This window comes from Molothrus aeneus, chromosome 20, assembly GCF_037042795.1.
Source record: "Molothrus aeneus isolate 106 chromosome 20, BPBGC_Maene_1.0, whole genome shotgun sequence".
In the NCBI taxonomy this organism is placed as follows: Eukaryota; Metazoa; Chordata; class Aves; order Passeriformes; family Icteridae; genus Molothrus; species Molothrus aeneus.
This window is the reverse complement of record NC_089665.1, coordinates 785,386-799,152: the sequence shown is the minus strand read 5'-3', so window position 1 is coordinate 799,152 and position 13,767 is coordinate 785,386. Positions and strand designations below refer to the sequence as shown.

General features: G+C 50.7%; 1 protein-coding gene across 1 annotated transcript in view; it reads right to left on the bottom strand.

Moving 5' to 3' along the window:
* The window catches only part of TYW1B (tRNA-yW synthesizing protein 1 homolog B), a 99,596-nt gene that overhangs the window by 79,163 nt on the left and 6,666 nt on the right, over positions 1–13,767 (bottom strand). Inside the window, exons 8-9 of the mRNA XM_066563333.1 lie at positions 13,586–13,693; positions 2,188–2,275 (exon numbers count right to left, since the gene is read on the bottom strand). Of these exons, the coding sequence (XP_066419430.1) occupies positions 2,188–2,275; positions 13,586–13,693 (196 nt within the window). The remainder of the gene's footprint in view (positions 1–2,187; positions 2,276–13,585; positions 13,694–13,767) is intronic.

Below are 13,767 nucleotides of genomic sequence, written 5' to 3'. Positions count from 1 at the left end.
TATGTAAGCAGATCCTACCAGTGGCTCCAATACTGGCACTACCATGAGCACTGCAGGAAGGGAAAATGTGGACCCACTTATCTGGATAATGAATTCCTATCCCTGGAGTGTCACAAGGAAATCAGAGCTCTCTGGGGAGCCTTCTTTGAGTCAAAAGAATTATGGTAGTAAGGTGACCTTCTCTCCAGCACTGCTTTATTTTCCAAATGGCCACTTTGTACAAAAGCACAGTTCCATTCACACCCAAACCCAAACGAGCAGGGAAGGTGAGACTGAGCCAAGGGGAAATGCTCCAACCACCACACAGAGCACAGGGCCAGCACAGAGCACTGCCCCCATCCCCTGCTTTCTTTAGTAGTAACTGAATAAATAAATAAATAAAAACAAAAGGCTGCCACCTTAAACACAAAACAAAGTCAAATATAAATTAAATGCAGTCAACTACATGAGAAACAAAACCAAAGTAACTGCCACCACACCACAGCCTTCAGGAGTGAGGCTGAAAAGATGGACTGGTGCAAGGCCTGCACCGGCCCCAGCCAGCAGCAGCTCTCTGGGGCCATGAGGAGAAGGCAAATCCCTGCCAGTCCCCCCTGAGCCCTTGGGTCATTCCTCACAGCACACAGTTAAAGAAGGGCTCTTTGCTGTGCCAAGGCTGATGCCAACCCAGTGACCAGGCTGGCAGCCATGGGCTGGGCAGAGCAGTGCAGGCTCTGCAAGGCTCAGCCCCGAGAGCAGCAGGGCTGGGCTGGCCCAGGACAAGCCAGAGCCCAGCCCCCAGTGACACAGGGGCATTCTCAGGAGCTCCAGGAGAGCAGCCCAGGCCAGCCCCATCCCTACAAGTGCTGAATAAATGTGAGAATGTGGCTCTTGAGGTCATGATTTAGTGCTGAACAGGGGGGTTGGTGCTTAAACTTGATGCTCTTAAAGACCTTTTGCAACCTTAACAGTGCCATGCTAACACTGATTTATCACCAAGGAAGCACACTCCACCCCAAGGGAGAAAAGAAGCCAGACTAAACTCCCTTTAGTCTCCATGTGAGCAGCAAAAGGAAGCTCCCATCAGTCTCCTCCTGCCTCTGCCACTCCCAGCTGAGGCTCCTGAACTGCAGGGCTGAGTCTGGCTCTCCTCATGCTGGTCCTTTGTTTTAAAAAAAGACATGAAATTTACTCCAACTGCTCTCATTGGAGAGCTGCTGATCTTTTTCAACATCTAGTGGATGGTTAAAATTAGTTTGAACTACTTCCTTTTCTGGAAACAGTGTTTCAGCAACAAATCAGAGTTTGAAACTGAAGTAAAAGCAAGGGACTAAGTTGCAAAACAGATGCAAAGCTGATCTTTAAATATTCCCTGACAAACCTACACTGTGGGAGCTGCAGAGTGTGGGACCGTGGGCACATCTCTCAAGCTGCCCCAGCAGGTTCATCAAACCCTGGGAGCTCCAGGCACTGCAGGAGGAGCTGCCCAGGAGCCAGCAGAGTGTCCTGGGGCACGGGGAAGAGCATTCCCAGCAAGGCAGGGAATGATCCTGCCCCTCTGCTCAGCCCAGGCGAGGCACTTCTGCAGTGCTGTGCCCAGTTCTGGGCTCCACAGCTCAGGAAAGACCAGGAGCTATTGGAGAGGGTCCAGTGGAGGCCACAAGGATGATCTGGGGTCGGGAGCATCTCCCTAGTCAGGAGAGACTGTGGGAGCTGGGCCTGGTCAGTCTAGAGAAAAGAAGGCTGAGAGGAATCCCATCAATCCATAAAATATCCCCAGGGGTATCAGAGGATTGTGCCAGGCTCTGTTCGGGGGTGCCAGTGCCAAGATGAGGGGCAGCAGCCATGAACTAAACCACAACCAACTCCATCTCCACATGAGGAAGAACCTCTTCCCACAGAGTGGCAGAGCTCTGAACAGCTGCCCAGGGCAGGCTGGAGTGTCCTCTATGGCCACCCCCCAAAGCCCCTGGGACACATTCCTGTGCCACCTGCTCTGGGGGACCCTGCCTTGGTGCTGTTGGACTGGGTGATCTCCAGAGGCCCTTCCAGCCCCAGCCATGCTGTGTGTCCTGTCCTGTCTGTGGGTCAGGCCTGCCACGAGGGCCCAGGGCAGCCCCTGCCCCCCCCAGAGCCCCTCTCCCACTGCTCTGCCCAAAGGCAGCTCCAGGCTCTGAGCTGTGCCCAGCTGCTCTGGCAGAGCCTCACCTTGTTTAGTGAGTGCCTTCCTCAGCGCTGGGGTGATCATCTCTCTCCTCTCAGCTCCAGCAGCTCCCTCCTGCAGCTCCTGCTCTCTCTGTTGGAAGAATTACAAGGAATTAATTGCAGCCAGTTAGAGCCAGGCCTCACCTCAGGCACTGGGGCACAGCCACACACCTGCTGGACCAAACTGAGCCGAGTGCCACACAGCAATTCCTGCTTCCCTCTAATCCTGCACCTCATCCCTCTTCCCAGCAGTAACTTAGGATGGTAAACTGGAAAAGGAACACCCCCAGCACACCAGATTTGTCCCACTGACACAGCAATAAAATTCCCAAGGATATTTTAACAACCAGGCTGTGAAATCTCATCCAAGAGTGACCCCAGGTTTTAAGCCCCAATGTTTCATGAGTGCACAACAACCTCACAATAACCAAACCAGTGTGTGCCTGCAGTGCCACTGCTTGGGAGAGCTCAGGGAGCACTCCCAGCACTACACACAGCAGAGGAGCCCTGGAGCAGCAGCCACCTGCACCACCAAAATTCAGCCACTGCAAAGGCCTGCAGGAAAAGGCTGCTCCCCTGCCCACAGCCCCTCCAGCAGCAGCCCATGGAAGTCTGGCTTCCAGCTGCTTCCACACACAGCTAAGCCCTGGGCAGGAGCTCCAGATACTGGGATAAAGTCATAGGCAGGAGAAGCAAACCCTGGCACGTAACAAGTGGTGACTCCCCTGCTGGGTGAGTGTCACTGCTGAGACTTTATGGGTATTTATTGTTTCATGTCTGCACAAAGAAGCATCAAAGCAGAAATAATTACTTGGATATTTCATGCAACTTGTAATCTGTCAGTCCTTTATGGCTTTTATTGAAGGAGTTATGGATAAACAACAAAAACCAGCAGAGGACATTTTGTCTTGACAATACCGAGGCTATTTCACATCCAAGCCTCTTTTGTGCCAAAGCCAGGAAAAGTTAATGGAAATGCTTTCAGTTTGAGTCTCCTCACCAACTGTCAGCATCACTAAGGAAACCAGTGCTCCTGACTCGCCAAACTGCTCTTCATAAACAGGGAGAGGAGGCTGGCTGCTCCTGCACATGAACAGACTGCTTCTGTACCTGGGCAACAGCTCAGAAAATAAAAGGTGCCTCCAAAGAAAAATACATTTGAATATTAAAACCCACACACAGAGAAGTTCAAGGACAAACTAGAGCTCCTAATAAACACTTGAGAAGGAAATAGGAGAGTAAAACATTCAGGGACAGAGATTATGACCTTCCCTACTCATTTTGGATATAACTGCCCACAGCCTCAGGGACATTGTTCAGAAATGTATTTTTCAACAACCAGTACCACAACATGGTCCTTTCTGGAGAAAGCTGTATCCACCTTCTACTTCCTTCCATTCAGCTTCCTGAAGCTTTAGGCAGAACTTCATTGGTTTCTGTAACACATCAAAACTCCCCTGGAAGCCTACATCTAATAATTAATTGCCATTTAGTGGGTTTTAAAGCTCATTTCTTGAGCCTTGATCTTAATTTATCAGCAAGACTCTTCAACAGTAAAATATTAATATTGCTGGGAAAGCTTCATGCATAAAGAAGGAAGGAGATAATAGATAAAAACTTCATCTTCCAAGTGTTAAATAAAGAGCTTGTCCTGCCACAAGCCATCACTTAACCCAGGCCACAGGCAAGGCCCTACCTTAGCACAGACTGAGACCTGGGCTAGAGGAAGGAAGGGGAGTGGAACTCAAGGAGCTTTAGGGTCCCTTCCCATCCAAACCACTCCCTGATGCTGTGATTTGGGAGAATTACAAACCCTCAAAGTCCTGAGCAGGATTTAAACATGGACACCTCCTGGCCTGTGCTTCACCATCTCAGGAGAACTAAACCTCCAGTATGGAGCACATGCTAATAGTAAAAATGCAGTCATTAATTACAAATGAGAGACCCCATCCAAGAAAGCCTCCAAACACAAAGTCCTTCTGCATGGAAAACATTTGGATTTCTACCTCCCTGCCACTGCAGCACCTGAGAAAAGCCCCTCAAGAGAACAACATCCAATTCCTTCCTGGCAAGGCAGAAATATAGTTCAATTATCATTTTCCCCTCACAGAAAGGATCACAATTCTCCCTGCCCACACCCTGATGTGAGAGCCTGTAAACAAACCATGCTTTGTTTTTCCCTGCCCTGCAATACCTGCCCTGCTCACTTAGGCAGGGGATTGGCTGCACGTACTCCTGGTGGGAAATGGAATTCACTGCACAGGGATTTCCACTTATTTTGTTACTAAACCTTTCAGATCTGTTATTGAGGGATGGAGAGGAGGGGAAAAAAGTTAACTTTGCACAGAGGAAACTTCTTCAGTTGTGGTGATTTAGTAGAAAGCCCTGCAGTAAATCCAAGGCAAATCACTGTCTTTCCATAACAAATCAAGCAAGCAGTGACAAGAGCCTGCTTTTCAGACCCTTGAAATACTCCACTGCCGAAAACTGGAGGTGCAGCTCACAAAGGAGCAGGGCCAGAGATGAGGAAAACATCTGGATACACCCTGATTCCTTGGAATGCTCAGCACAGCTCCACTGCAGGCTGGAGGGGTTTGGTTGTGAATAAAGGCAGCTGAAGCCCAGCTATGATCCCCTGCTCTGCAGCTGAAGGGAAAAGGAATCCCTTCCCTTTCCCTCTCACTCAGACAGCATAACAGGCACAGGCAGCACAGTCCCAAGGCAAGGAAAACACAATTTCCATGGACCAAGAGCCCCCAACAAAAGTGAGGGCCTCAGCCTTTCCTACCCCAGGACAAATCCCAGTGCCAGTGTTTCAAAGGGCTTCCTCCAAATCTGCCTTCCAAACTCAAAGGTGACCACCAGGATGTGCTACTGCCACCTGTCCTCCTCTCTGAAGTGCCCTCTCCAGCTCTGGCCCCTCACGCTGGGAAGGACCTTGGGATGCTCGAGCACATCCAGAGGCGACAACGAGGCTGGAGAGGGGCTGGGAACACAAACCCTGAGAGGAACCCTGAGGGAGCTGGGGGTGCTCAGCCTGGAGCAAAGGAGACTCAGGGCTGCCCCCATCACTGCACAGCTCCTGAAAGGTGCCTGTGCTCAGCTGGGCTGGGCTCTTTCTCCAGCAGCACTGACACAACCAGAGCACACAGCCTCGAGCTGTGCCAAGGGAAATACAGGTTGGGTATTAAGAAGAAGTTTTTTACAGAAAGGGTGATAAAGTTCTGGAATGGCTGCCCAGGGAGGTGGTGGAGTCCCCATCCCTGAGTGTGTTTGACAAAGCCTGGATGTGGCACTGGGTGCCAGGGGTGAGTTCAGGTGTTTAGGGCATGGGTTGGACTTGATGATCTTGAAGGTCTCTTCCAACCCAGTCATTCTGTGAATTCTGTGGTTCTCCATGATGCCCAGGTGCCCAACAGCTCCCTGTGTTTCCCACTTTATCCATCACTCTTCAAACTGATTGTGCAGGGGGGAGAAAAATAAAAAAGACCCTGAAACTCCACACAGAAGGCTGAGGGAGCTGGGGCTGTTGAGCCTGGGGAAGATGAGGTTGTGTGGAGACTTCACAGCACCTGCCAGGGTCTGGAGGGGACACAGGGAAGCCAGAGGGACCCTGCACCAGGAACTGGAGGGACAGGACAAGGAATAACAGGTTCAATCTGACAGAGGGGAAATTAGAGTTTAATATTAAGGAAAAATTCTTTCCTGTGAGGGTGGGCAGGCCCTGGCACAGGGTGCCCAGAGCAGCTGGGGCTGCCCCTGGATCCCTGGCAGTGCCCAAGGCCAGGCTGGATAGGGCTGGGAGCAGCCTGGGACAGTGGGAGGTGTCCCTGTCATGGAACAAGATAAGCTTTAAGGTCCCTTCAAACCCAAACCATTCTATGATTCTCTAAATTAACTGAATTTAGCACTTTTAGCCTCATGGCTCTATTTACTGATGTGCCATGGCCGGGGAAAAAAAGCTCCCCCAAAAGCTTTTACTCTCAGAAAAAGATTTACACCCAATTATGACTCAACTTCTTTCCTGCTTAACTTCCCAGTGGTCACACAAAGGGAAGCCCTGGCCTTGCCACGATTTACAGCCTCATCCATCTACAAGCTCCAGGATCTTTTCCCAAAAGAAAAGCACAAGCATTAAGCAAACAGGAACATACCAGGGCTGGAGCCAGCACTAACAGAACAGCACTGAGGGAACGCTGGCCAGGCTGTCAGAAAAAGCTGCCTGGCAGCAAGAAGGATTAGCAACACTTCCCCAGGAGCTGGGGAATGAACTATTAAAGTTCATGAATTACATGAACCAGAGTTAAAGTTCACAGAGCAGAGCTCTGGAAGCAAAGCCCCAGAGGCAGCAGGACAGGCAGCAATGCTGGCAGCTCCTCTCCTTGCTCAGCCTCCTCTGGCAGGGGCACCACTGACAGGAACCACGTGGGAACCTGGGGAGCTCGGGGACACCAGGCTGCCCACAGGCATGGCACTCCTTTCCTTACAAAACAACCTTCCTGGAAGGCTGACACACATGGGGAAACAGGAATGGATAGAGGGCCCACTCCACAGACACCCCTGAAGACAAGCACAGGAGCAGAGGGTGCACTCTGGGGACTGTCCTCCTGCAGGAACACAGCTGTGGCTGTCACAATTCAGCTGTGACAGGCAGAGACAGAGCTGCAATTTGCTGAGCCCAGGGATGAACACCCCGTCAATCCCACAGCACCCCGGCCCTCGCTGCTGTCAGTCACCAGCAGAGACAGCAGGAGCTCCTGCAGCACACAGACCTGAGAACTCAGAGTGAGCGAGCTGTGAACCAGCAAACAGCCCAACAGACAGAAAATCTTATTAAAAACACCTGCCAGAGTCTACATAATCACAGGCTACACACCCACCCCAGCACTGCCCAGTCAAGCACAAAGAGCTGAGAGCAGCACAAGGAGTTGAGAGGGGAACGGGGCAATGCAGCACCTGGCCATGACTGAAACATCAGCTGCCTGTGCCAGAAGGGAAAATTGGAGCAGGTGCTCTCAAAAAGTGCCCCTAAAGTCACAGAATCATGGAATGGATTAGGAGAGACCCTAAAGCTGACCCTGTTCCACCCCTGCCATGGCAGGGACACCTCCCACTGTCCCAGGCTGCTCCCAATGTCCAGCCTGGCCTTGGGCACTGCCAGGGATCCAGGGGCAGCCCCAGCTGCTCTGGGCACCCTGTGCCAGGGCCTGCCCACCCTCCCAGGGAACAATTCCTCATTCCCCATATCCCATCCAGCCCTGCCCTCTGGCACTGGGAAGCCATCCCCTGTGTCCTGGCACTCCATCCTCCTTGTAGATTCCCTTCAAAATGGGGAAAGTCCCTGAGAAGTTCTGACTGATACCAAAAACCAAACAAAAAAACCCAAATTCAGAATCAGGATTTTTCTCTCCTGAAGTAGAAACCCCTGCAAATTTTAAATAAGGAGATGGAATCCCCACCTCCCTCCCTATGCTGTAGGATACAGAAGGTCCCTGGTGTTATTCTGAGGCAGCAGCTCCCACCTAAGCAAAGGAAAACAGACCTGCAGCTCCATCCTCATGGAGGGAATTTTCCATTTCCCTTTGTCTGAAAAGTCAGTGCTGAGATTTCTGGACATTTACAGCATTTAAATCCCAAACTCCTGCTGACAAGCAGTGACAGGAGCTTATGCTGCCATCCAAGTGCATCAGCCTGAAAGGGCCCTGAGCACCTTCCATGAAATGCAGAGGCAAAAATGATCCCACCAACATCATTTTCTTGTAGATTCAACATCAGCCCACGTCCTCAAGGACAAGAAACCTCCCAGGTCACAACTTTCCAATGTATCTGCAGGGCTGCAGGGGGGTTCAGAGTGCTGCTCTGAGCTCCACAGCACTGCTCTGCTGTAGGGCAGCTTTTACAAGGTGCTGCTGAAGCACAGCTCCAACTCACACATTGCTGAGGGACTCTGCCAGCATTTGTTTGATTTGGGAGACTTCCTTGGACAAGCCAGGAAGAAGATTGATTTTCAAAGGCACTAAAGGAGTCAAAACTAACAATGTGTCTGTGTCCAACCAAAAGGGACTGCTTATACTTGAAAACTGAGCCATATTTTCACATTTTATTTCTTTCTTCTGTGCTACAAAAATCCCAACTGAAGCCCAGTTAACACAGATTAACAAGTGTCCCAAATGCCCAAATTCACAGCAGTAAGATTTTCCATTCAGTCTCTTCTGCTCTCTCACACAGAGCAGGCAGCACACATCCTTCCATACTCCTGCCATCTTTTGCAGAGTCTTTTTCAAGTGGCCCTGTAAAGAGTTCTCCACTCCATTTCTTTCTTTTCCATGAGTTCAAGACGAAAAGAACATTTCATTTCAATGGCAATTTTTCAAGTGGTCAAAAAACCACAGAAACCTGGAATGATTTGGGTTGGACAGGACCTTAAAGCCCACCCAGTGCCACCCCTGCCATGGCAGGGACACCTCCCACTGTCCCAGGCTGCTCCCAATGTCCAGCCTGGCCTTGGGCACTGCCAGGGATCCAGGGGCAGCCCCAGCTGCTCTGGGCACCCTGTGCCAGGGCCTGCCCACCCTGCCAGGGAACAATTCCTCATTCCCAATATCCCATCCAGCCCTGCCCTCTGGCACTGGGAGCCATTCCCTGTGTCCTGTCCCTCCATCCCTTGTCCCCAGTCCCTCTCCAGCTCTCCTGGAGCCCCTTCAGGCCCTGGAAGGGCTCTGAGCTCTCCCTGGAGCCTTCTCCTCTCCAGGGGAGCACCCCCAGCTCTCTAGCCTGGCTCCAGGGCACAGAGGCTCTGCTGCTTTGATTTGTAGAATTTCAGGAAGTCTGCTCAAATCTGTCATTAGACAAGCAGGAAACTTTAAAAATGCACAGCAAAAAGAAAACCACCTGAGAAATGGAGCCCAAAGTTGGTGAGAAATGGTGAGCAGGAGGGCTGGGCTGCTGCAGGGTCAGTTCTGGATGCAAAGGATGTGGTCAGGAAAAGACTGCAAATAAACACTGAGAGCTCTCAAATGCTTTTACCAAGGAAGCCACTGCCACACCACGTTAGAGCCTGCAGACTGCACATCCAGACAAAGGTTACATTAAAGTTATTTTGGGGTTCTTTTTTCCCTTTTATCACTCACAAGCCTTACTCAGAAAATGCCTCAAGATCTCTTGTAATTCGGTTTAGCAATTGTAATCCTTTCCATTAGCCAGGGTTAAGAGAAAAAAGACTTGAACCCAGGAAAGGAGAAGGGTGAAGTGTCCCTACGGCAAACCCTGCTGTTAACAACAGAAGTAGTCCCCAAGAAGTTAAATTTAATTTCTGAAAGCTCATTTTAAAATGTAGACTCCCACTGAATTGTGAGCCAGAGTAGCACAGGTCAGAATCTGGCTTAGAGCAGCTGCTGCAGATAAGGGCACATTTTTCATAAAGGAATCCTTCACCCATTAAAAGCTGAAGCTTTTGGATCTGTCCACATCAGTTTTAACTGAAAGTTACATACTCAAATTTTGTTCCATTTGGTTAACATATCACTGATTATTCCTTCCTCCTTTAAAAAGTTCCTAGCTGCAGCACAAAGTTGCACATGACCCTTGGTCTGTAAACCTTAGGCCTTAAATACCCCATTGTCCACTGTCCCACTCCAACCAAACCCAGCTCCCTCAAGAGTTCCTTCCCCCAGGGCCTGCAAGGTTTGGGCTTCCACAGCAGCCCCAGGCTCCAAGGGCTCCCAGGAAAGGCTGGAAGGGCTGGGATTCACACTGGCTAACCCAGGGTGACTTTTCAGGGACCAGTGCCAAAGGGGCCCAGGGACACAGAGGGACACAAACTGAACACTCTGGGGCAGGGTTTGGTTCCTGGAAACTCTCAGTGTGTTCCTATCAACCCCTCTCTCTTTACATTGAAAATAGCCTGTCAGCATCATTACACTGCTTCTTGTAGAAAACATCAGCATCCATCTCAAAATTGCATCAACAAATATGCTCATTTGATTGCTTCCAAACCCATCAAACAAGGAATCAGGACATTATTATTGCTATTACTCATGCCTGAAGTTTAGAAATGTGAAGGTTAATAAAGTCATTCCATTCCCTGGGAATGAGTGTAGACAGTTCTGTCCTTTCAGCTGATCTCCCAGCTGGGGGAGATAATCCACACTAAGAACTGATGTCCCTGTGATTAATGGCACCTTGCAGGCCACAAACACCCTCAGAGTTCACTTTCCCTGACAAATCCACATCAGCTCTGGAGGAAAGGCAAAAGTGTGCCACAACTGCAAAACTCCAAAGTCCACCTCATTCTTAAATGCATTAAAAACCATCAGCACATATTATGAGAGTTGGTAAACTCATGTGGAATTTGCTGTTGGATCAGCTACCAGTAAACATACTTGAATATATTACCAATAGTTACCCAACCCTGTGTCAGTTTGGGCTCAGACTCAGTGTGCAGAAGGCACCATCACCATGAACTGTGAAACTTCACATTCAGCAGCTCTTCAAAAATCCCTCTCTTCTCTAGCTCAGTCTGTAATAGCTATAATTCAACCTGGCAGAAAGGTTCTGGCATTCCCCTGGAACTCCTGAATCCATCTGCCTGGTCCAAGTGGCTGCAGGAATCCAGCACCTGCTTCAAGCCCCTTGACAGTACTTTACAAACCTGCAGAATATGGGGGGGGGAAAGCTGTAAGACAAATCTCAGCCTTGATTTCCGTCAAGGCAAACAACAAAAGACAGATGCAAAATTAAATGAAGATGACCAGCAGAGATGTGAGCAAGGATTTATTAGATCCCCCCACAGCCTCACTCTGGCATCCCAGAAAAGGCAGGACAATAAGGAATTCTGACTATCTGTGCCTGCCTTGCCTGCTAGTGAGCCTCACAAGAGCCAATCCATGCAGAAGAGATGAAAGCTGGACACAAAACCATTTCTAATTAACTACAATGCACAAGGCAGAACCTGCTGCTCCACATCCCATAGGCAGAGGGGTGAATACCCAACAATGACACCCATAGAACTCCTGTTGGAAAGTGTCAGGCACATTCCAGACCCAAGGAACTCCGAGGAGGAAGATCTGTCTGTGACATAACCCTTCAGATACCCGAGTTCCTCTCAGACTTGCTCACGTGTGTGTGAGCAGTTCAGATCCCAAAGCCCAGAGCACTTGGCTGTGTGGGCAAGGAGTCCTGCAGGACAACAGGTTAGGTCAGGGAAAACAACAGCGTCACACCCATTTTACACAGTCCAGCATGCCATGAGAGGAAAATGGCTAAAATGGCCAAAGGCAGAACGACTCACCTGGTACAGGAAACCTCTCAGGGCAGACTCAGAGCCTAGAAAAGGGACAGGACTTCAACAGAGGTGCCCTTATGCACACTCAGAGTGAGCTCTCAGGCCCACACCAACACTTGCTCCTTCAGGATTTGATCCTCTGCAGGAGAGCAGTGTTCAACTCTCACAGCAGAACAGCTCTGCCAGCTCCTCCAAGGAAAAGGCTCAAAGGATCAACACCTGCAGGTTCCAGCTCCAGGTGAGTGTCTGTGCTCAGCAGCAGCTGCCCCTCTGATCAGGATGGCACTTGGGCCACAGCCACAGCAATCTGATCTGCAGAGTCACAGGTACTGCAGAACACAAGCACATCCAACACTCTCCCTGCTCCAGCAGAGCACCAGGAAGGCTGAAGACAAAACAGTTTGGGTCCTGCCTCAGCCAAGGCACAGACAGCAGTGAACTTTCCCTGCCTGTGTACAAACCCACACCACACTGACCTCAGCACTGATTTCTTCCAGTGAACAGCAGAAAGTATTTTATTGCTGTGCTCACATTTTATTTGTAAACTGGCCTAGGATACGTGGTTTTCCTGGGTTACACTGCTCCTCGATCACGATGTTGCTATATTCTGTCAGTCAGGGAAAGCTCAGGGCCAGTTCTTCACAGGAGCGCTGGCTGTCACCACTGCCCCGGAGCTGCCGCGGCACCCCGCTCCCTTTTGGCCGCTGACCTCTAGTGGCGAGCGCAGGAGAGAGGAGACAGGAACAATGTTAATGCTCTCCATGAGGAACTGCGGTCCTTTCTCCCTCCAGAGGGAAGCCAGAAGGTTGCCCAGCCTTCCCTGACGAGCTGCAGCACACAGGCGATCCCTCTCACAGCAGCCAGCCTTGCCCCATCGCTGGGGCTCCTCTCCTCACAGAGCTGGCTACAAACAGCAGCGTTTGATTCACCTCCTTCCCCTCCCTGAGGGCAGCAAGAGATCCCCGGGCTCCCCTTGTAAGCTCCTGCTCTCCAAGCACTCTCCTGTGAGTCACAGCCTGCCTTCAGTAGCCCAGCAGTGCCACCTCAGCTCAGAGCACCGAGGACATTGCTGTATTTTCACAGAGTCACAGAGCAGTTTGGATTGGCAGGGACCTGGGACCATCTCATTCCACATCCCTTCCACAGGCAGGGACACCTTCCACTGTCCCAGGCTGCTCCAAACCCTGTCCATCCTGGCCTTCCAGGGATCCAGGGGCAGCCCCAGCTGCTCTGGGCACCCTGTGCCAGGGCCCCATTTTGGGAAAGAGCTGTGAAAACCCCACAGTGCAGACACACCCACGGTAAGGAAGGTGTCATTACAGAGTCAGATTGGTGAGAAGGGCATGGACAGCAGCTCAAGGGTGCACAATGACAGCACCATGCAAAGGGCACTGAGAGCAAAGGGGGTCAGCAGATGGGCTCAGAGCACATCACAGGCCACCCCTCCCCACCTGACCAACAACTGCTCAGCAGCAAAGACTGGGGAGCACAGCAAGGCCCTGCAGCTGCTCCCTGTCCCCAGTGCTTGGTGTGAGTGAGGTGAGTGTGACACATCCCAGCTCAGACTGAGCACAGGAAAGGGACACCAACAGAACCACTGGGAACACACCCAGCAAGAGCCTGGCATGGAGCAGGAACTGGGGCTGTGTGACAGGCCCAGTGTCTGAAGCACAGACCTCACCCTAGGGCAGCAGTGAGCAAGGCAAGGTGCTCTGGCAGCTGGGTGTTCCTGCTGCCCCTGCAGCTCTGCCCCTGTCCTCACACCTGCATTTCAGTGACAACCCACAGGCAGTACAGGAACAGGACCAGTGTTCAGCCACTGCACTGGGAATCTCAGTGCAGAGATTTGCAGCCAGATCCAGTGTTAGCTCTGCAAGTAGATCTTCCCTCAGACAGGAAGTCACAGGTTATCACTGCAGCATTTGCTTGGTGAGCAAGCTACAGAGTCAGTCTGTGACTACACCCAACACTCATCCAAAGATGATCTTTCTGGGGCTTGTATTTTACTCTCCCTCTACCCAAACCCCACAGATTCAAATCCAGCCAGTTATATTTTTATCAATCCAGCTGCTCAGTGAACAAGAGCTGACCATTCCATACCCCCTCTAACAGCAGTACCTTTGCTTTCTTCATGTGGCCCATGACATTGCCAAGATCTTCAACATCGATGACAGAATCTGTTCCTCCAGCTTCCTCCTCGCTACTGGTTTCAAACAATTCCTCTGCCTGTGGGAGAGAGCAGAGGAAAAAATTAAGAATTTATCTCACTGTTAAATGTAAGACTAAGCTAACCAGTGAAA